The 23,052-nt window shown below is 41.0% G+C and overlaps 1 protein-coding gene across 5 annotated transcripts in view; it reads left to right on the top strand.

The window, feature by feature from the left end:
* The window catches only part of MCU (mitochondrial calcium uniporter), an 88,420-nt gene that overhangs the window by 50,318 nt on the left and 15,050 nt on the right, over positions 1-23,052 (top strand). The window contains exon 1 of one of the 5 annotated variants that reach the window (XM_062611587.1): positions 16,067-16,183. The exons of 3 other annotated variants lie outside the window; for them this stretch is intronic. In XM_062611587.1, coding sequence (XP_062467571.1) covers positions 16,082-16,183 — 102 coding nt within the window. In that variant the 5' untranslated portion in view covers positions 16,067-16,081. Of the gene's footprint in view, positions 1-16,066; positions 16,184-19,421; positions 19,533-23,052 lie in introns of those variants that run through there. One more of the 5 variants, XM_062611585.1, reaches the window with a different exon arrangement.

Genomic DNA, 23,052 nt, shown 5'->3' with positions numbered 1-23,052 from the left:
GCACGGTTTAGGGTGGGGGAAGCCTCTGCTTTGTACGTGCGCTGCTTGTCCTTGTGGAAATAAAACCAGTGATGGTCATTCAGTATGAATGAAACCTGATCAGTGAGTCATTTCCCAGAGAAAGACCTTGCTCAGAACTGTGACATAGAAATAAAGTGTCCTCCTTCTGGGCTTCTCCTGCTTGCATTCCTTTGTGTGCTGGCAGCAGGAGAGTCGAAACCTTTTCGTTCCAGTTATCAGTCTCGCTGGCAGGAAAGGCAATCACAGAGCCCTAAGCATTACTGGGATTCCCTGCTCTTTATTTATTCATAGGTCTCAAGCGCTGTTGAAAGCAAACAAAAGGAGAAAGTACTGGGCATAAGGAGTGTCACTCAGCCTGCTCTGAGCGAAGCATGAATGGGGTGATTTGCTTTGAGATCACGCTTAATGCTGATGAAGTTAGCATAATAAAAACGCCTTCTAAATCATTCTTTTGGCATAATCACTGGCGGATTCTGCACAGATTTTGCAGACAGATATAATTTAAAGTTACTGTCTGAAGTGCGGCATAGATGGGATAATATGTCTACTGAAAGATGTTAGCTTATTTATAAAAATCTGTAAGGGTAACAAATGGGAATAGCTGATTTTTGTGGAATTAAAGGGGCAATGACTGTTTTTTCTCACTTGAAAGAGACTTCCTCTACCAGTGTGAGTGAAGAAGCATCTTTCTTTTTCTCTAGTCTTGGGCAGTTACAGCTCTATTTTTTTTCTTTACAAGCCAAATGCAAGGTACTGATTGTCAAAATCACAAGTCAGGTCTTACGCTTTGAATATTTTGTGATAAAGACGCCTGAATATCTATTTTCGTGCATGATAACTTTATCAGACTTATTCCATGGGGGGAAATCAGCATAGTCTTAAGTATGCCAAAGTGCATTTTAACTACTATGTCCTCGTAAACCTTGAAATATAAATGTTTTCAAGGGGAGCTGTTTTTTAAAATACAGGCCGAGAGAAGGAATTGTATCTCATCATTAAGATCACTTCCCAGTCTGTAGAAGTCAAAATTGCATGTATTAATTAAATATGTTTTCTGTATTTGCAGCAGGAAACATAGATATTCCATTTTTTTTTTTCCCCCAGGTGTATGTGCTCTTCATTTCTCTTGCAAGAAAGAGTTCCTGATTCTTTAGGGTTTTTTTGGTGGGTTTGTTTTTGTTTGGGGTTGGTTTTTTTTTTCCCCCCCCTTCTTGGTTTATGGAAATTAAACTTAACCAGAAACAGGTTAAACTTCATGTAAAAATCGGGGGGCATATTGGACTGGAGTTTTAGATATTTAGGCATTGAAAGGGCAAACGGTTTACTTACGTTCATTTTTGCTCCTTCTCAGTTTCAGTGGAAGACATCAAACCTCCCATATTGTTCTGGAAGTTTTAAAAGTACCTGGTTGTGGGGTTTCTATTCTGCACATGCTAAATTTTTATGTCCATTATTGCAGTTAGCAGTAGCTTCACGTTTCTTAACCTGAATGCTATGAATAATGTTTAGAGTATTGATCTATGGGTTACCCATGAGTTACCTACGTTTGACTTAGATATTTATATTTCAGCTTCTGTTTGAATAAGAATATGAATAAGAATGTCTTATTTAGTATATCTTTTTTGTTTAAATCCAAAAGTACATTAACTTTGTAGTTATTTACATGCTGTGTATTTTCTGAGATAATAAGCATAGTATTAAACTGGGAGCAGTGATTATTTAGTCGAATAGATGCACCTGAGTGTAAGTAGACCTCATGAAACTGGATAGTGGTGGCATTTCAGGAAACTAAAGTATAAATAATGCATATATTTAGGGTTGACTATTTTAAATGAGTTTTCCTGCTTTTGGTGACTTGACTTTCTGAAGCTAGAGATTCTTGAAGTTGTTTGGCTTTGAAGTCGTATATCCAAAAACTAATTTTTGTTGCAGCATTGCTAAACCAGCCACAAATAATAGGTAAGCAGGTTTTGCCAGGCTTGATTGAATCCAGTAACATGTACTTTTTCCTTAATTAAAAGTGTATGTAACCAACCTTTCTACTCCTGAGTGTTTAATCTGTAAAAACTGCAGCTGAAACATTGAGCTAAGCATCAGTTGCTGCTCCCAGACTCCTGCACTGAAGCTGTACCCCTTTGCCCTTCTGTACTTTTCATGCTTAAACTTGTTTTTCTTTTTATCATGATCCTGCCTTTGAAGGTAACTGAGTTAATGTAGATTGGAGTTTTTCTCATTTTGCAGATATATCCTTGCTGCTTCTCAGTATTGGGGGCTGGAGCAAAAAGATGGGAAAGAAGTTGTAACTTGAAACTTACTTTTTGCTAGAACGAAGATTAACTTTAGTGAACGTATTTCTTTCCCCTTGCCAAATGCTGGCTGAGAGTTACTGTGAAGCTCTTCACAGGCATAGGTCTTTCAGGAAAAGTACCTAAAGTCTTGGTAGTACTATAATTACATCCTGGGCAGTGCACAGAGGCACTGTCAGGGATCACCTGCTGATCCAGGCTAGGTTCTGTCTTTGCACAAGTTCTGCTCTTTTGTGGGCACTGAAAAATACCTCCCTTTTAGTTCAAATGCAATTAAGAATATTTTTACAGAATTTCAAGTGGCTCAGCTAACTATGTGCCCAATCATTCTCTGAAACAAATTGCATGGAAATAATGTGAATCATAACTGGTTTAAGTGATTTACATTGGCATTATCAGGTGGCAATTCTGTTGTGGTACCCATTATGCTCCCTGTAACAGCTGGATAGTGCAGTTATGAGGTTAGATGAGGTGGGAAAATGCAGGTTAAATGATGTGATACCTGCTCCCTGGGCTCTAATTTTATTCCCAAAGCAGTTCCTGACCTCACACCTTCATCAGCAGAATTATTAACTTTAGGTTTTCTCCTCAAGAGATGTAGGAAGCTAAATGTAAGAAATTAACTTGCTGAAAGTGGTATACAAATCTTAACTAGGTTTTTGTAAATGTATTGGTGAACACAGGAAGGTGAAATGACACTGCAGTTGAAGGCTAGGTAAAAGGGTGGTAACTGCTGGGGAGGGTTTTATGGCCTCTGCGAAGAGCAATTTCACCAGGGGGAGTAGAGAATTGCCATCAGTTCTCAGGATGTGTCCCTTTTAGCCCTGGTGATGGGAAGAGAAGCCGTAAGCACACAGCACTGAAATGCATCCTGATGTCAGCCTTACTTTCAGCAGTGCCAACATGCAGAGTACTTCACAGAGGGGCAGCAAACACCTGCTGAAGTTGTAGCTACAATAAAAACAGAGCTTTTGGTTTGGGGTTGGGTGCTTTTGCTTTTCCTTATATCGGTAGCTTCACAATAGCTGTTGGAAGCATGACCTGCAGCCTGCCAGTATGTCTTAGGAATGCTCATCCCTTATCTTGTGCACCCTTGCAGACTGCTGCCTTTGAAAGGGCACACGTTCTTGTAGAGTTCTTTGCTCAAAGCATCCTGTTAGCTTTAGTCTTTCTCTAAGGCAAGCATAGGCTTATAGCCTACTGCTCTCCCTCACCCAAGTGTCCTTGGGTGAAACTCAGGCTAGCAGATGAAATCCGAATGTTTAACAGAAAAATTGCTCTAAAATATTTATTCAGTAATAAGGTTGAACAGCTTTCACTCTCCAATTTAATCAACTGTTTTATACCCACTTCGGGCTGCAGGTAATAGGCTGGACTGAATATTTTGTACCTTACCTCTTTTGCATTATTCATAGCCTATTGTCTCTGTTCTCATCTTGCAAGATAAATGACCTCTGTTTTCAATAGTTAAGTTTGATTTATTCTTTCTTCAGCCTGTGTAATATTTGAACAATTCCCAGACAGATTTGGAAGATAGCTTCTCGAAGACATGAAGTGTAGGATTGCATTGATCTAGTATCCACTGATGCATCAAAATGACAGCATCCATTTGAGGGGAAAGCAGACCAAGAAGAACTTTAAGAAGTATAACTTGTCACTTCTACAAACCAATTTTTTTTTTTTTTTTTTTTCTCCTGGCAATATTAGAAAACTAGTTCCTTTTAATCTTATCCTGATGACTCATATCCTTTAATACTATAGAGCTATGTAATACTGGAAATTACATACTATGCTTTTTGGCAATAGAACTGTTTTAAGAAGTTTGTCCTTGTAGTTTATCCTGCTTAGCACAGCAATTGCTTGCCTTCTTTCTATGCAATGCATATGCCCTATGCAACAGCCTGAGGGGCTGTACCCCAAGGAGTGCCACGTATAGAGATTAAACCTACAGCATGTAGAACAGAATACATAAATATTGGAGGGTTTAAGTAAGTAGTGGTGTCCTGGCAGTATACCCACTATGTATGGTGGATAGTAGGATTGTTAAGGGTGAATGAGGAGATTGGGGGATTAAAACAAGAGCTGGTAGCACTAAGAATTTATCTTGAGTATAAAATGGAAATTTATTTTTCAGGGAGCTAAGACAGAAATAAAAATGGTGATTTGAAGCTGAATAGCGCATTTTGACCTGTGTACTTCCTGCTCTGAGTTGGACAATCTATTTGTGCTTGGTGTCTGACAAATCCTTCTCAAGGAAGAATAAAGTTTATTGACTGAAGGAAGAATGCTTTTTATGTGTAGGTACATGGAAAAATCACTTGCTTTTTACCTGAATTGCCTCTCTGGGGCCTTTCCTACATGAAATCTTTCATTTGAAAGAACTTAATGAGTAGTTTAAGTGCTGTGTAAACAGAGGGCTGTAGAGAGTAAGGCGGTGACCCCCTGAGAAATGACACAGCTAGTTTACACTCATTAGTTAGTTTAAATAAGAAAAGAATTGCTTTCAGTTTGGAGATCACACTTGGGTGGCTCCTTACTCAGGAGGATGGAGTGTGTGCATTCACGTGTGTGCCTCTGTTGAACTCCTCTGCGGTGTCTATTCTGTTATTTCTCCATTTTTGGTAAGTCCTTGAAAATAGTTCTGTGATGAATTGAATTGTTGATGTATTCACAAAGCAGTGATCTCATGGATAAACTTGCTTAGAAAGTACTTTCTCACCAAATAGCAAATTTAGCCAAACATTGAAACGCTTCAGGTTTTTTCTTGCTTCTGTGCCAAAATATTTTAACTGCATTAAATATCCTTGGATATCTTTGTATGAGCCAGTGATAACTTTATATGTCCATGAGCCAAGAAGCTAATGAAGGATGCACAGTTCAGTAAAATATCTTTCTCGGCCTTGCAGCTGTAAGGAAGCAGTTGAAGTTTCCCTGGGTTGCAATAAAGAGCAATGAGCAGTTGAATGACAGGAGGCAAGGACACCTGAAGAGGGTGAATGTTATGAAAGCTTGTTTCACCACCACACGGTGCCCAGTACTGGGGTTTGTCGATTTGCTGTGAGATTTCCTGGGCTGATAACAGCACAGTCCAGTCCAATTAACTGGAAATGGACAGTGGAAGTAGGTATTGGTTGCCTTCCTCAGGCAAATGTGACTTGCACTTATGAAATGTTCAAATACTGTATGGCTGTTACCTGGGAAGATGAGAAGCTTAATATTTAATAAAGCTACTGGTATGGCTGTCAGAGGATACATGTCTTGGTGACCTGATAAAAACACCTGAAATGAGGTATGTGAAGGGTCACATAACTATTTGCAGTGCCATATAGAAGCAGGTTTCAAGTTTGTACCTGACATTCAGTAACTGGTCACATTTTGTTTTTATCCTTGCTCATAATTCATACTACTGAGTATGGTTTAGTGGATCTGCTTCCTTGTGCTTGATGCACCACCATGAATTTGCTCCTGGAGAACTGCAGCTGAGCCACTATTTCTGATGTAGCAGTATGAAAAATTCTGTTTTATTCTCCCAACAGCTTTGAAACAAACGCGCAAGCAAATTCCCCCAAACCCAAAATGAAGTATCTGATCCTTTTGCTTCAAAGCAACATAGTATTTCTGCATATATAAACACCCCTTCCCTCTTTTATTGTCTTTCTGTTCCAGGAATGCAGAGTTTGTTTTCCCTATGCAGTGTGATTTGAGCTCTTACGTTGTTCTGTAAACTGGTAACTGGCAGAGGCATGTTCCACTCACATTTTAAGCCAAAACTGGTGGTCTTTGACAAAACTACATACATTTTTGATGCAAACCCTGTAACTGTTGACCAGTTATGCCATTATACAGAGAAAACTTTAGCTTTTATTATTTCTTCCTGTTTGTAAGGAGTGCATGAAGTGCTTATGTTAGTAGGGTGTGTATAGTATATGGTGTCATGAGCTGTGTTTTGAAGAGGCTGAGATCAGAACTGTGGTGGGGGAAACTGGTAAACAGGGCAAGGGCAGCCTCTCTTGTACATGGTAAGTGCTAGATGACTGGTGACAGCTGATGAAACAGCTGCAAATGTAACGTATGAGGTTGCCTAATATGTGACATAGCCCAACTGTGTATCACTTCTTGTATTTTAGGTTTGCTCTGAAAGCATATTAATAATAAATCCAGATGACTGTGCTTTATTAGCCAAGTTCATGATGTCATGGCTGTCTGCCTTTCAAAGATGATTAGGTTGTTGGGTTTAAGGATTCAGTTGGGTTTTTGTGATGTAGTGCTCCATAAAGATCTTTGCTTTCAGCTAGCTTTGGCTACAGGGAGCTCATGGAAATGCGCAGGTTGACAACAGAGCTGGTGCTTGTAGTAACTGACTGTTCTACTGTGAAGAACCTGACAGACACATATGGGTCTTAGAAGATGCTTGTCGCTGTTTTATTTTGTACAGAAATGGTTTACTGATCTGAAAGTCTAGTTACCCTCCACTTTATGTTGGTTACCAGTGTGCCTTTATCCAGAACTGCAGTATTACTACAGCTTCAGCCACCTTCTTGTGTGCCAGGTGTGGATGTCTCTGGATTCTAATGAAGCCCTTGCTGCTTGGTTAAAAAATAAAAAAATAAAAATTACAATCTGAAATACATATCAACTGCCGGAATAAAATCTCCTTGCATCAGTTGCTCACTACGTGCAGTAAATTGAATGGTGCCCCCCTTACGGGAGGTGTGGGGGGGAAACGAGTACAGATGCACTGTTTCAGAGAAATAGATGTATAATAAATGGTTATCTTGCTCATCTTTAGGTTGTTCAGTTTTGTTGTATTAATGTTTTTAATGCTTAGAGGTTACCTGAAGCTCCAAAGTTTTCTTTCATAGCTTAAAAAAGAAGTATCTCTGGTCTTTCAGCTTGTAGAGGGTTGTACAGATTTGTTAATGTGTTAATGGTATGGACAATTTGTGAGCTTCTCTAATAGCACTGTCCTTGCTAGCTTATGAATTGTTATTAATTTTGTTTTCCTTGGTAGCCATTAAAGCTTCTAGCAGATGATGGCTGCAGAAATGATGGTGGCAGAAACTTGAAACACTACCACTCTTGCAAACTGTTATTTTAACTACACAAATAATATGTGCTGTTGGCAACAGTTCAAAAACAAGCCAGCTGATTTTTGCATGTTTTCTCCTGTTCATGCGGTCTGTTCCATGGGTGTCGTGGTCACTTCTAAGATGGCCACAGTGACATCTACAAAGATGCTCCAACCCCCCACCCTGTGGAGTGGTAGGGACTGTACTTGGCTGACATGTTAAGGCAAAATAGCTACTGCAATGTTCAATAAAGTGCTGATAGTCTGTGTTGTATTTTAAGGTTGGGAAAGAAGACCTGGAATTTAATTTGGTTCCCCAGCTGTGCTATATTGGCTCCTTCTCCAGGTGTGGGACATAAATTTTGCTATTGTGGCAAAAAGGGGGTGTGTGTGTGGGGAAGGATTCTCAGGATTGGCTTGCAAGAGGGTGTGGTGGTTGGTTTGGTTTTTTTATTATTTTTTTATTTCAGTGTGGTAGAATAGTATATTTTGATACTTTAGTGATTTCTGTTATGTGAGATTCCTTTTAAACGACATGGAACATCTGTGGTCTCTGTATCAGATTCCTCTTGTTCCCAGGTGCTGCAGCACACTGGAGAGAAGAAAAGGTGCCAGTCACCCAAATGGCTGTTGTGAAATGTACCTTCTCTGAAGAGCAAACACTGACACTAGTTTAAAGCTTCCATTATCTCAGCCTTCGCTACAAGCAAGCTCTTTGCTTTTTCTTATTGTCCCCAAGAACTAGACAAAGCCACTTACTGCAGAGAAGGCAGCTAGCCTGTGACATTTGGCTGTTTGAGTGAACTGATGGTTCTAGCTCTTCACATGGCCCACTGTTAAAAACAAACTTCATGTCACTCTGGCAGTTGGTAAAGATGGAAAGATGGTCAGCCCTGCTATATGGAAGCTGTGTGGAGCTGCATGTTTAGGTGTATGTGTTTGTGGTGTTTGTGTAGCTTCAGTTTCCACTGTCAGCCAAGGTCTTCACAGGCCCATCTTTCTTTGAAAGGGAGGTCTGCGTTCTGCTCCTGCTGCATAGCATTAGACTTGGGTTGCGATCTAGCTTGTGACAGTCAAACCAAATAACTAGGTGAAACTTTCTGTAGGACAGAATAGGCATGAATTTTGAGGAAGCTTAGGTGAGCAAACAGGACCTGACTGAAAGAAGATGCAGCTCAAATAACACTGTTTCGGGTGCTTTAATCCTGGGCTGGTCTATAAAACGTCTGCTGTTGTGGTTATAAATCCACTGCTGCACAATGTTCAGGCAGAAAGGGTGGAGGAAGTGAGTTGCTGAAGCAGCTCCTAAGCAGGTAGTTGGCAAAGCCAGTAGCTGTGGCTGCTGCTGCAGAAGGCCTTGGTGTCACAGACTTGCAAAATGGTTCCCCTGTGCAAATTTGTATTTTGGACAGGTTTTCCTAGAAGGGGAAAAATAGCTGTTTTAAATTAGGCTGTTTATGAGTCCTTCATGCTCTGACAATCCATTTGGGCACAAAGACTTGTTAAATGATTTCTTACTGTTATTCTTTACTACTTAATTTGGGATTCTTGAAGGAATCACCAGATGGAATACGTGGTAAAACACTTCCTTCATAGAACTTAGTCAGCTGTCATGTGGTTGAAATGAGCTTCTTGCTACACACTGTACTGCCGAACTTTGTGTTGTATTTGGAAGCAGACTAATTCAAATAATGTGAGGCGCAGGAGCCTTTTTCAGGTAGCAGCATGTGAGGCACAGGAGCCTTTTTCAGGTAGCAGCATATGACTGAATATGCTGTATTTTCTCCTGTGATAAACATTTAAAGCAGCATTTAAAAGTCAGAGCTTATGGGCTCTTATACCCTTTGCTCCTAGGACATGTCACAGTAAGTCTCAGACCTCAGGCTTATAAAAATAAAGTAGGAAGGATCTTTGTACAGTCTTGAGTAGAGAAAATATATGCTCTTTTACTTTGCTGTTACAACTTATACGTACAGTAGTGCTGCTGAAGTTGCCCAGTGGTGATTCCAATATCTAGCTGTTGTTCTGTCCTTCAGAAGTGACCTTGGATGCAGGATGCCAAGCAGGTTGGGTTAAAGTTATGGTTTCTTGTCTTGCCTCTGTTGTTAATGGTAAAAGGGTATATGGTTCCCCAAGCAGTGCTTTAACAGCTGTAGTCGTATGGCTGTGCAATTTAAGGATCAGTGGTGGTTGTTTCTTTGGAGTCATGTATCATTTCCTCCCCCCCCTCCCCAAACTGAGCGTTGCTCTGTCAGATGGAAAAAGTACTATATATTAGCTAATGATTTGCTTAATAGCGCAGTTTAAGCACCAGTGCAATCAATCTAGTGATAGAGTTAAAATTATCTCCTAATTACAGTGAGAATCGAGGAAGTCCCAGCTCATGGGGGGAGGAGGGAAGCAAGGAAAGAGATTGCATTTAAATGCAGTCCTAGGAAGATTTGGGGCATAAAAGGAAGTTCAAGTCACCCCACTAATGAGAGCTTGACATTCCTGTGAGTTACATTTAGTCAGATCAGAATGAGTATTTTAAGCCTCTTGCTAGCCTGAAAATAGTGTGGGAAAGCTTATTGAAATCTCTTTTGGGCTATCCAGGCTTTCTTTCTGTTTATCTTTCAAACTTCCTTTTATACCAAGTCCATGAGTACTTGTTCTTGCCTAGAAATAAGCCACCACCTAAACAGGCAAGTGTCAGAGGTGTTTTCATTCTTCTGTGCAATTATTTTAAATGGAGGGGTAGGGGTACATCTCTCCAGTCTTGTAATCTCCTTTTACCCCAGAGGAAACAACGTGGGACCTCTACAGAACTGCAGGGGCTTGTCTGTGGCTTGGTAGTGTTGAGATGGCTGTGAAAGAAACGACCACAGGGGCTGAGGCAGCTAATACCAACTTCCTGGTACACAGCAAGGGCCCACGATGCCAATGACATTTGTAATGCAGATCAGTGAAGTAACAGCACCACAGTGTGAAGTTGAGGGGGCTTTGCATGCTCATGGTTCAGCCAGCAGGAACGAGGAGTCCTCCTTGCTGTGATTTCTGGGACGGATTGTGGGTTTAAATATCACAGGAGAGCTGCCTCTGTTTAGGGAAGTTACATACAGATCTGACACTTGAGTAAGAGGAGTGATTTGTACAGAGTGCTTTTCTAGAGATCTTGTTTCTTTGGTGGAACCAGGTATTTAATCTTCCCTAGGCAAGACTTTCTGTCTGGAAGATGCAGAATTCTAAACCAGGAGCTTCAAATTAGCTGAGTTAACAATAATAAATGTGTGTGGGAGAACTTCCTCTCCCAGAAGTCATCCCTTCAATTGCAATGTGATTTCCTACAAACTTGTGAACGGGTTTTCCCATCAGCTGCCAAAAGCAGAAGGGTGGTGGTTATCCAGTGGTCTTGGAGATATTATTTCTGAAATTTTCAGTGGTCTGGAGGATGGAGGTTTTGGCAAGCCTTTAGTAATCCAAAGAGTCATAGTGCTAAACTTGTTTAATTTAGTACTCTAAATTTACATCTGTCGTCCCATTCCACAATAGGCTAGGAGAACAGCAGTTATTACTGACCAGATTTACTACTGTGTAGTATTGGTCTGCCAGACTTGCTTTTGTAGTTAAATAATGTGTACATAACAAATCGCATCTTCCATGAGATACAGAACAGGTCTCACTTGGAAATGTTTCCAAGGACCACAAACAGACTACATTCCAGCCTATAAAACTCTTACTGTATCTCTTTATTATGAGTCTTCCTTGGTTTCTGATGTGGAAAAGTAATTTGTCATAAGAGAAGGGTATGCTAGTCACCCACCACCTGTGCATGATTTCACAAATTGTACTGAAACTCTTGCAATGGTAACATGTTCTTAATTTTTTTCCAAGATCATAGTTATGTTCTTAAATTACAGGAGCACAATTTAGAATGAGACATGCCTTTTTAATTAGCCTCAAAATACTTATGTACACTGTGCCCAATATGAGAAAGGGCAAGGTAAATGGGTTTTTGTTTGCTCTACAACCTCCTTACTGATAATAGCACAAGGTTACTCCAAATGCCACTGCGGAAGTCACACTTGTCTGGACAAACCATGTTGCCTTGTCACCTGTGTGGGATGGACTCTGGCTGAGTAGATTTGCTGTGTTTTCAGGTTCCTCAAAAAGTACTGTTTGCAGTTGGTGCATTGTCCTGCTCTGCCATGCAGCATCGTAGCAAGGTGTTGTACCTGCGTTCCTTTTTGCTGCTCGATGACCATGCTAGCTACTGCTTTTCAAACCTTTGTGCATGTTTCTTGTTTCTGTCATGACTGTTTCCCCCAGAAATTAGTGATCTTTATTTAATGTGCATTTCATGGAATTATTACTGGTTTGTGTGTCTCTTGTGTCTCTAAAACAGTGGTCTGCTTTCCACTGGTTTAATTTTATTTTTATTTTTGTTTTTTTTTTTTAAAACAACTAGAGCTCTCTTATGGAATTGCTTAGTATTTATCTGGCCAGCCACTTACAGTACTTACAGCTACCTGTTTTAGTACTTTTTAAAATGCTTTCTCAGTGGCTAATGTGTTTTCACTGCTGAGAAAGTGCTGAGAAAGCAGAAACTTTGCATGCTACCTGAATTGGTTTGAGAGTACTATCAGGGGACTTGGTTGCTGCAAATAGAACCTATTTGGTTGGAAGTGTTTGGGCCTCATACCTGAACTTTTAACTAGTAATGCCTTGCTGCTTTCTATTTTGTTTTAGTAATGAACTTTGTCTATACTAAACAAAAAAAAACCAAACCAAAACCCCAAAAGACCAGCAGAACAAAAGCCAAACCAAACACCCCAAAGAAACAAACCCCCAAAACTCCAAAACAAGTAAACAAAAGACACCTATGAAAAGAGGAACCTGCTTTCCATGTCTCTAGAGAATATTTCTGGACATGTAATCTTTTATCAGATATAGTTGGAAATCATCATGACTAGCAGCTGTGACAGCTAATTGTGGTTCACTTAGAAAAATTTGTTCTGATACAGTTCACCTGTTATCGAAATAGTGTAAGCAGATAGGGATGAAAGAAACTGCTTATAATGGAGTCCTAACCCTGAATCACTCTTTTACTTTTGGATCATCTTAAGTTTGTTGGTATCTATTTTGGAGATGATTGCAAGCTGTGCCTTGGTGCAAGCACAAGACTGTAGAACTGTGATCCTAGCAGATTTCACAAGCTTTGATAACACGGCAGAGTCCTACCGGTATGTGAGCTGTTAAAATGTGCTCTCTCTGTTGTTTGCTTACTCAATACAGCTAAACCTAAGATTACAGCAAGATATGGATGGAAACTCCAAGCTGCTTTAAGATGACAGCATCTTAATGTGGAAAGTGGCCTTAGGACTTCAGTTTCTCTCATTTCAGGAATGACCCAAACTGGTCCTGGTGAAGGTCTTAAATTATTTGGAGTTTTTAGTATGTTCTCGCTAGTATGTGTTAAGTCCCTATAATGCAAATAGCAGAACCAGTGAAAGTGTAACTTGTCTCCAGTGCTGTAGCTGTTCTGTAACAACTTGGGTGCATGGCCTGGGTGGTAGTAGAGGGAAGGGTTTTGACTCTTTGCTCGCTGCCATGAAAGCAGGGGGTGAAGTTGTCCAAAGGAGGTGTATGTATCTGGGAAGCTGAGGGGAATTTCACCCAACTTGCACTGGCACACATGCATGTGAGGTGGTACAGTTGTGTGGTAGTGGATGGGCTCTCCGTCAATGTAAAACTTTACCTACAGAGGGGAAGAAACCTGGGGTTCCAGGTTGAAAAAACTTTAGTAATTAACATTGTATCAAATAAAAAGTCTTGCAGGCTTATTTACTGCAGTGAAAAAGTATTAAAAAGGTTCTTTTATAGAAAGTAGGAGAGTATCCTATTCTGAATGAGCTGAGCCAGCCTCCTTGCTTGGATCAAAAGCATGTTTTGAATGTTGCCTGTCCCTTTGTGTTTCTCTAAGGAGGCTTTTTCGCTCTGTTTCATGTGTATATTTAATTTTCCTGAGAAGAATGATTCAATTTTCATTAACTAGCTGAGGCTGTCAATGAAAATACCAACTGCAAAGGTGTGTCTGACAGATTATGTAATTCAGAGCCGAATTACAAATTGTTGTCTTCTAGGCCACTGAACACCTATCACAATATATTAAACCCAGTTTAATTGATTTGGAAAAGCTTTAAGGAAGTGACCTAGCCAAATACCTCCCACTACTTTCCACTCCAAATCCCCCTCTCCTAGGATTATCTCTTTTCCCAAGGTCGGTAATTCTAAAACTGTCTTAGAGAAATGGTAATTTTTCTACTGGTTTGTTTCCAAGACTTCTCAGTGTCTTAACATGAATTAAGCTGCAGTGTTCATATTGGAAAGAAGTGTGAACTGCCCTTAGCATGCATATCTCTGAGTGGTTTGTGGATTATGGTGGGGCAAGTAGTACAAATTGGCTTTTCAGGGCTGACTGCTGAAAACTGACTTGTGTTTTATTCTTTGCATGAAGCTATAACAGTTTCTGTGAGGAAAAAGATTTAGATGGTTAGAGGTATAAACACAGTAACTTACATTCTGGATTTTAAAACAAAAAAATACTTTCACTGAAACAATCTGGAAATGTTCAGTTAAAATCCTACTAAACAATCCTTGTAATCTGCATGATACAGAATTAGTAGAAAATAGTATTTTTAAACCAAAACCCAAACTGGAACCAGATGTTATGTAATGCTTCCCTATGATCTTGGTTTATCACATATACTGGCAGTTAATAACATGGTAACTACTGAAAATGTGTAGGGAAATTTTTGGTCTGATTTTCTTTTAGATTCTTTAGTGATTTAACTTAGATGCACTGGATTACTCGTATAAACTGAAGGTGTGTTTATGTGTAGTGCATGTGTCCATCAGCACAGTTTCAACTGGTTCTCCTAAGATGGAGGAGGGATGTGACAGAATTCATTGGTGCCGATGATGCCCTGGCCATGAACTCTGCGGTGGTACCTGACAGGGAGAGGCAGCCCTTCATTAGGGTGTTCAGCCTCTTGTCCTGCTGTGCTCAGCCTGAAGGAGTGATGGCCATGACTGAGCTTGTTCTGAGAACAGCACTGGCTGCCAGATGAAATGATCTATTTGAAATGATTTAATGTTATTAGCTTTCCTCAGACTTTGTTCAGCTGTTAGTGCCTCTGTTGTGCTTTCATGCATTTAAGAATAATTATGTTGTTCAGTTTCGTAGCACAGTAATTCTGTACGGGAGAAGCTGAAATTAATAGTTTTGAGCTAGTGAGTGCTATAGGAGATGCTGTTACAGTTATTTCCTTTATCAATGGTCAATTAAATAAAGCCCTTTTGATTGCTGTGTCTCTGCCTTATCTTCCCAGAGATGACTGATGATGAAGTGGGCAGTACAGGAACTGGAGCTCCAGTCACAAGTGCTGCTGCCAAGGTTGAGGAATGGGGTTTTGGGTAACTGTTGCACAGATGATAAATGTTAGCCTCCTCTAGAGGAACAGGACCAGATTGGCTCTTCCATGCATTTCCTAGCCAGAGTGGAACTGTAGCACAACAGTATTGAGGAACTTCAGACATACTGCCAAGTTTGTGTTTCTGAAACCATGCACAGAATGCTACAGGGTACCTACCATATGGCTCTTCCTTGTACTGTACAGAAGGGGTCAACCTCAGTTTCCTGTCTCCTTTCACAAACAGGCCAGGTGAGATGAGCTGAGGAAAGCTGAACTGAGAAATCTACAAAGCTGTTATTTAACATGCTATTTAAACATCAGGCTCAAAATAAGTATGTTTGTGTTCTTACTGCAGTTCATTAGTATGTCGGTAAAGATCTGCCCCTGTAGAGTGCTGCCTTTCACTTGTGTTTTCCTGCTGAGTTGCCTTCTCTAGGCGTTTAACCTATGGCACACAGTAGGTGAGTACTGCACCTTTTCTTCTCTTGGGGTGGGTGTGAGAGGCTGTCCCCTGAAGCAGTCAGGTACAAGGTACATCGTTAACTAGAGGACATTAAACATTAATGTTATAGGGATATTAAGTTTGTGTATAAGTTTCCGTAATCTGTGGTCTGACAGCACAATGAAACAATGCTTTTTAATGACTTTAAAATATTGCAATTTTTTTCATTTTCTTTGGTGACTGTCATATGACAGTAACTTGCCAGGGAACATAAGAGGTTTAGAAGTCAGAGTTGCACAGTAACAGTCCTTATGGCAGATAGCATATCTAGGGGGAAAATGTGCTTCCATTCTGACTCTGAACTTCCAGAGTTCAAATGGAAGAATTTTTCAGGGCTTAATTGTAAGATATGTGTGGGACTAGCAAAAAGTCTGACTTTCACTGTATTAAACACACCTGATGGTGAAGTGATGCAAACAGAATGTAAAAAGCAAAGAAGCCTGCCAAGTTAATGTTCTATGCTTTGGTATTTCTTACAGAAGAAACTTGGCCAAAGCTAGTTGGCCCATAGGTGTTTGCAGCCATCTGTCAAACCTATGTGTTTTGTCTTAGGACCTGAACATTATCTGTAAAATTTACCTGCCACTTTGGGGCAATAATCAAACTCCCCAACTAAGTATTCATAAAGTATTCGGTCTTAAACCTAATTCATTCTCCAGGTTTACCCTGTAAGGCTCATAATCCAGCAGAAGGAACTACTACTTGTCTTTAATGCTTGGACTGACATGATATGACTTTGAGTGCAAAAGAACTGCCTTTTGCTATCCAAGGCGCTTCTTTGCATGTACTTATGTTTCTGCTTCCACCAGTTCCCTTTTTTGGAAAAACCCAGGTGAGGCTAGACAGAGATGAGAGTTTTTTAATTTTTATATATATGTATCTTTATTTCCTTGGTGATGCTCTTTCCTACTGGAAAATGAGCAGAGGATTGATGTAGTAGGACTTGAAAGGTACTGGGGATGTACTGGGCTACTGTGGCTGCAGAATGCTGTACCTCTGAACTTCAGTGTGTGCAGCTTCTCCAAAGCTGTGGATATGCTGATGCTGTAGCCTGCAAGAGCCTGCTGTGTCTTTTCAAGAGCTGAAAGCAAGGTTCCCTCACTTCTGAGTTGTTTTCCCTGGAAAATGAGTGCAAGTTGGCTGCTCCCCAGCACACACAAAGGCAGAAGGAATTTCCTTGCTGTCGTGGAGATCTGGCTTCATAACTCTTTCATTCTTGGTGTTTTAAGTGCCAGGGATGTGTCAGTGAGCTGCTGTTTGCTCACCAGGAAGTGCTTTATAAGGTATGGAAGCAAGGTGGGAGAAGGGGGGTAAGGGCTCTTCTTATAAACTGTCTGTAACAAAGACAAAATTAGTTGCCTAATGGGGTTGAAAAGTACTAGAGGGAGAGAAACAACAAAGAAAGCAACAGTAAGCTGCTTTGGAGGAATGCTGTGGGGAATCCATTTTTTCCTTCTCTGGCTGTATGGTTTTCAGCTGTGAGTGGCTGAGGAAGACAAAATCATGTACCCTGAAGTCAGTGGCATCAGAACTCAGTAAATTCTTCAGACTGCTTTTTAAACAAGGGTTGGTTGGACCCTTTTATTTGAGAAGGTACAGTACAGGAAGATTCAAGAGTAACGAATGTGGAAATTGGGAAAAGGAGTTCAGCTCTGCCTTGTCTTTGTCTCGGGTTTCAAAGCTGATACAGGTTTAAATATACCATGGTACTTTGGTTTGTATGCCAAGCCTTCAGAATGCAAGGGAATTAAAATTCTCAGCTTTTTTTTTTTTTTTTTTTTTTTGCCTGGTGACCATGAGGGCTGTGTTAAAGAAATGGAATTTGAACTATTCTACCTCCAGTAAAGTAAAAATATTTTCACAGTGAAACTGTGATCTGGCATCACAAACTGCAAGGGAGATGTTTCAGCCCTGCTCTGGTTTGCCTGCAAGAGGACTGTGTGAAGTTTGGATGAAAGAGGGAGTATGGTGGTCTGGTGTACCATAGTTATCATCTGTTTCAAGTAATGTAGGAATAGTGTAATTCTCTTAAGTTGTTGATGTCAGCAATAACCTTAAGAATATAGACTGAGAGAAAATTTTGGTTTGTTTTTTGTAGGAGGAGGGATGTGGGGAGAGGAGTGTCACGGAATGATGTGGATGGTGACAAGGGGAACACTTGTTAAAAGCAATAGAGACCGCTTGACCAATATGCTTATTATGTCTGTTAAACTTCTTCCCTTTCATTACCTTCTCTTCCCTCTCTTGCCCTGAAGAGGCTCAATCAAAGACGTCAAAAGCAGTGATACTTCTGTTACAAGACTTCTCTTCTTACAGCATTACAGCATTAATGCCTGGGAGAAAGGTACAATGAAGAACAAGGAACAATTGCTTCATACATTTATTTTTTCTTTTCTCTCTTCCTTTTTCTGCAGAGAATGTATCTCCTTCCTCCTGCCCCCACCTTTTCCTGGACACCATGGATTACCTGTTTAAGGCAGATGGGCAAAGGAAGTAGGATGAGAAAGGAATATTTCTATCTCACCTCCTGTTTATGTTCCTTTCCTAGCAGATGTAATGTAGCTCTGTACTAATGCTGGGAGAAAATTCAGGCAGGAATAAGAAGTGTAGCAAATGAAGACCATTTGCTGGTGTGTAGATCAAACAAAGTGCTTCCAAATGCAAAGATTAACACTTCCTACATTTTTCTAGCATTGCCTTTTTTGTGTCCGTCTCCTCAGCCTGATTTTTAAAACAAAAAAAAAGGAAAAACTGCAGAGGAATAACACTGCAGTTCAGATGGGTTCTTATTTTTTTTGACCTTCATCTGCAGAAACACTGCCCTATGGAGGCAGCAGGTGTGAAATGTTCTATTTGGGACAAATGCTGTCCTCTCAAGTGGGATGTGAGCAAGGACATACTGACAAAGAGAAAGAGATGAGTTCAAGACAGTGGGATTTAATTGGGCAAGTGCTCAGGTCCTGGGAAACAAGCCATATGGTTTAAAAGCCAGCAGTTTGGACTTGTTGGAAACTGGGAGGAAAATTGTGTCCTGAGGCTTGGGGCTCTTCTGCCTTCACTGCAGGTGTGTTGCAGGAGCACAGCTATGAGGTACAAAGGCTTTCATTGCCATGCTTCCCCCTCTGGCCAAATATTTGGGGGTTTTGCATGCCAGTTTGCTGCAGGGCAGCAAAGTGGTGTGGTGTGAGTGCTACCTTTGCAAGAGCAAGTGCTGCTTTATTGCATACCAGGCTCTCAAACAGAAGCACAGGGTGTACCGTGAAGGAAATACTTAACATAATATTTGCTATGTAAATGTATCCAGAGACTGTAGCAAAAAGCCACCATTCAGGGTTGTTGAACAAATCCCTGGTAAAGTTAGGCTCAATTGCAGGGGAAAATTGGGATTTTTTTTTTTTTGTTGTTGTTGTTGCTGAAAGGGACATCCCAAAAGGGCCAAGCTGTTCAGATGTTTCAAAGGAACAGAGGTAGTGAAGAAGGGGATGAAAGATGCTACACTAGTCCATTTTTCCCTCTTTGGAGGTTTCTGAGGAAGACTGGGAGGATGCTGAAGAAGGCATCTGAAATTAGCATGGCTGTGCCTGGACACTACCAGCAGGATCCTGCCTTGCTGGTACTGTGGACACAAGGACTGCTGTCAGGTCTTCTCTTTATCCCCTTGCTGTCCTCAGGCCCCGATGAAGCACTGCTGCAGGCATCCTTCATGTTGGAGGGCTGAAAAGATCCTGTCTGTGCTCAGAGCCCTGCTTTGGTTCATATGTAGATGATGTTATTTGTAAGCCTTGCTTTATTAGTTGCTGTATGGGATGCTCAGGGGTTGAGGAGTCTATGAGGACAAGCTGGGGCTGCCTCAGGCCTGTTTTGGGCAGGTTCTGGTTGGGAGGCACAGCTCAGCCCCACTGGCAGTGCCTTGGGGAATCTGAGGTAAGAAAAGGGAAAAATGCTGGGAAAATGAGAGGAATGAGGGAAAACAGTGTGAGGAACAGCCCTGCAAACACTGGGGTGGGAGGAGAAAGCTCCAGGCACCAGGGCAGAGACACCCCTGCTGCCTATGCTTCAGCATGGGGTCCTCCATGAGCTGCGGCATGGATGTTTCCAGAAGGAACCTCCATTACCCTGCACCCCTCAAGCAGGGGGAAGGGGTTGACAGTGAGGGTGAGAGCTGGGCCCTGGAAAAAGGGGTGGGGTGAGGTGAGGCAAAGGTGTTTATTTCTGTCTGGTTTGTGCTATTACCTACTTTAATTGGCAGTAAATCAGCTTTCCCCTAGTTGTGACAGTGATTGGTGAGTGATCTCCCCACCTTTACCCTGACCCATGAGCTTTTCCATCTTGCATCCTCTGGTCCTGCTGAGGAGAGAAGTGGGAGGGCAGCTTGCTGGGCAGCTAGCCACAGTCAATCCACCACTGTTATGTGTGCTTAAATCCAGTAGGAGCTTATATACTGGTGCAAAAATATTAGGTGTTTTGGTAAGTTACACCTGGAACTAGGACTGCAGTTTCTGAACAGAACATGGTTGTGCTCTGTATCTCCGGTGTGAGGGGGGAAGCAAAATGGGAGCGCAAAAGGGGACCTGCTGACTTCTTATGAAAGTACTGTTTTAGAGACCAGAATATAACAGGCTGAGCAGATGAGCAGGAGTGGAAGCCTGAGGTGAAGAAAATACTGGTAAATGGAGCTCTTTGGCACTTTTGAGTTGGGTTGTTTGGGTTATTGCGATTGCTCAGGGAAGCTTACAGCAACTTCTGTCACCAAGATGCTGGCCAGGAGGTTTTAGGGTAGCTACCATCAGAGCCAGGAAGGGCACATAGATTTTCATGTTGTGAAAGTCGGGATAGAGAGGAAAATAGCTGTTGCTTGTAGGAAAAGGTGAGATGCTTCATGGTAGCCTCATTTAGTGGAAGACCTTCATAAACTGTAAAATAGATGTTGTCGCTGGCACTTGCAAATATATCTCATAAAGATTTCACTCGGGGTAAGCAATTTTTACACAGCAGATGCTCCATTTTTCACAAAAGCTCTGTGGCTTTTGCTGTACCCCAGGTAACGAATTAACAGCATGTTTTGCTTGGTTTCCCGCATTAAGATATCCACCTTTTTTGTGCTTGTGGGAGGTTTAGATTATGTTTTTTCTTCTTTTTCTAGACAACTTCATTCCTGATTTTAATTAGGGATTGGAAAAGTGGTACCCCAAAGTTGTTACCATTCTATCATTGATAATTACATAAAATGTGGAATCTGAGCTCTGCCAGATATCTCCCTCTTTTCCCATCAGCGAGCAATCACTGATAGCTAAAAGGCTGGGTTTTTTTTTCCACTAGGGTTTTGATTAACTTTGTCAACCATGTAGAATTGGGATAACAGCATCTCTGTAGGCCCTAATGTAGCTATTTTTACCTTTAGATTGTCTAATAAAGACCTTGACAAGACTGGAGAAAGTGTTAGTTTATGACAAAGGACTGGAATTTTATTGGTTATTTTTTTCTCCTGCTCCCTTAATCATTCTGGGAGTGAAGCTGCTGCATAACCAGGAGCCTCTTAAAATGCATCTTGCTGCAGATAAAGACAGGAAACACTAAAGATTGAATGAATGTGAAAAGTGAATTCTTCCATATGTTCTCTTGAGACCCAGAAAGTTTTTCTGGTGCTTAAAGCTTCTGATTTCAGTGGTCTGGCTTTGGTGCTTTTTACCCTCCAAGTACCTTTTATTTTGGAAGTGGTGGACAAGTCTGTCTCACTGAAACCTGTGTGAATGTAGTTATTCCACACTTCATTGCTGAAGTGGTGAGCTGTCGACTGTCTGCAGGCAAATGATTGTGATTGGCAAAGCTTGAAGACAAGTTCTTGTCCTCTGCCCCACACTGCTTATGTCCCGAACTTCATTTCTGCATAAAGCTGTAGGATTGCAGATACTGTATGAGGTGTTCAGATATTTCGTTCCATCTCAGTTTTAAAATAGCTACCACCCTTCAAGTGATTGATACCTTAAGCCTTCCCTAACTTTTGATGGCAGAAGATGGCATTTAGGTCTCTGCTGACTGAGTTCATTTGTTCCTTTTTTTTCTTTTCCTAACCAGTAGAGACTGTTTTCTTAGATAAGAAATTTCTAACAACAGCTTGTATCTCAAGGTGCAGTTTGGAACCACAGGAGTTAACAGATACTTATAGTTTAACCAGTGTTTTTTCCTGTAAAATGTAATAGCAGCATACTGCTGTGGGGTTAATGAAACAGGCTTGCTTCAAACCTGAACTGGGGTGAAGGAATTGTTAGACAGGTTAAATCCTGGGGATGCTTCAGCTTTTTGATGAACCACCCAACATGCTTTGGTTTTTAACTGGTTTTGCCTCTTCCCTTGTTCTTGCTTGTGTTGTATGAGGGCAGGAGACTTCTGGAGCTAGCTTATACCGGTCAGATACTTGTGGTCTTCAGGTAAAGTCTTTGAGGATGCTGCTGATAATACCTTTCGGTTACACAGCTCTTTTGCAATGGGGTAACGCTGGCTTCAGTGGGTTTTAGGTTTTTCAGGAAACTGCCACTGAATTTTTGGGCTGCTGTGGAAATCTGGTAGAAAGGCAGGCTGTTGATGTGCAGTATTTCAGAAGTAAATGATTAATGCCATGTCAAAGGGAAGAGTAAAGCAGTGAGAATCGCATATTTGAAAGTGCCAGCTCTGCACTGGGATTGGGTGAAACAAGTATATAAACTGATTTGTGGTAGCACACTCTGACAGGAGCTTTTGTGTATTGCTGTATAAATTCTGCCCACTTGCAACTGTATGTGGTCTGATACTGTTTTTGGAAGGATAAAAATTGAAGTTGCTGGTTTCAGATAGGAAAAAAACAGTCCTTTCCTCCCTCCCCTCCCACCCTCCACCGAAACTTCCTATAGAGGTTTCCCCTCTTTAGATAAAATTTGTTCAGAAAATTTGCTTACATGTTGTATGGCTTCTAATCATTGAAGCTTCTGACTTTTTTCATACGTTTGTCTAGGATGAGACACATCTGTTTTGCTTGGGTGCTTTTTGGTTTTAAACCTGTTTTTCTTCAGCTGCGTGGAGGTGTTCCTGGTTGCTCAGTAGCAGCACACGGGTGTTTGTCAGTCCACAGGACTTGCTATTTTTCACATATCAAAAGGCAAATTTGTCCTTGGGTTCCCAACACATAGGGTTTGGGTTTTTTTAAACTTTACTTTTGCCAAAGCATGCAGCTTCCCACTGAATTTCAGTTACAGCAGTTTAATGCCCGGTTCTCTTTTCCTGTAAGCTGCCTATTTGACTTGACTGTGGGAAGCTGAAAATGCAATTGCAAGAAGGAAAACCAAGAATTATTTGACTGATTTTCATTGTCAAGACCTAGTAAAATGGAGTGTAAATACAGCACAAGTGAGGGTGAATTTCTAGAGCTGTCAATGCACTGACCACCTGGGCCATAGGTCCTGCTTTCAAGACACTACTGTAGTTGAAACTCTCCTTGATTTGTATAGCAGGCTTCAGAAGAAAAGTGAAGTAGCAGATAAAGCTATTTTAAGTAGATTATTGAAAGCAGCCTCACAAAATGTGGAGGTTTAGACAATTTGTCAGGGAAGTAATCAACAGCCTGGCTTTTGTTTGTAAACTTCTGTTAGTAATTTGCTTAAAAAACAAGTCCTACCTGTGAGATACCTTTATAGAAATGCAGGGTTAGCAGCTGTATTTTAGAGCATA

This window comes from Pezoporus occidentalis, unplaced genomic scaffold (assembly GCF_034315485.1).
Source record: "Pezoporus occidentalis ecotype Australia unplaced genomic scaffold, CSIRO_AGI_Poc_V1 ctg155, whole genome shotgun sequence".
Lineage (NCBI taxonomy): Eukaryota > Metazoa > Chordata > Aves > Psittaciformes > Psittacidae > Pezoporus > Pezoporus occidentalis.
Note: the sequence above shows the minus strand (reverse complement) of the source record. Positions and strands in the feature narration are given on the sequence as shown.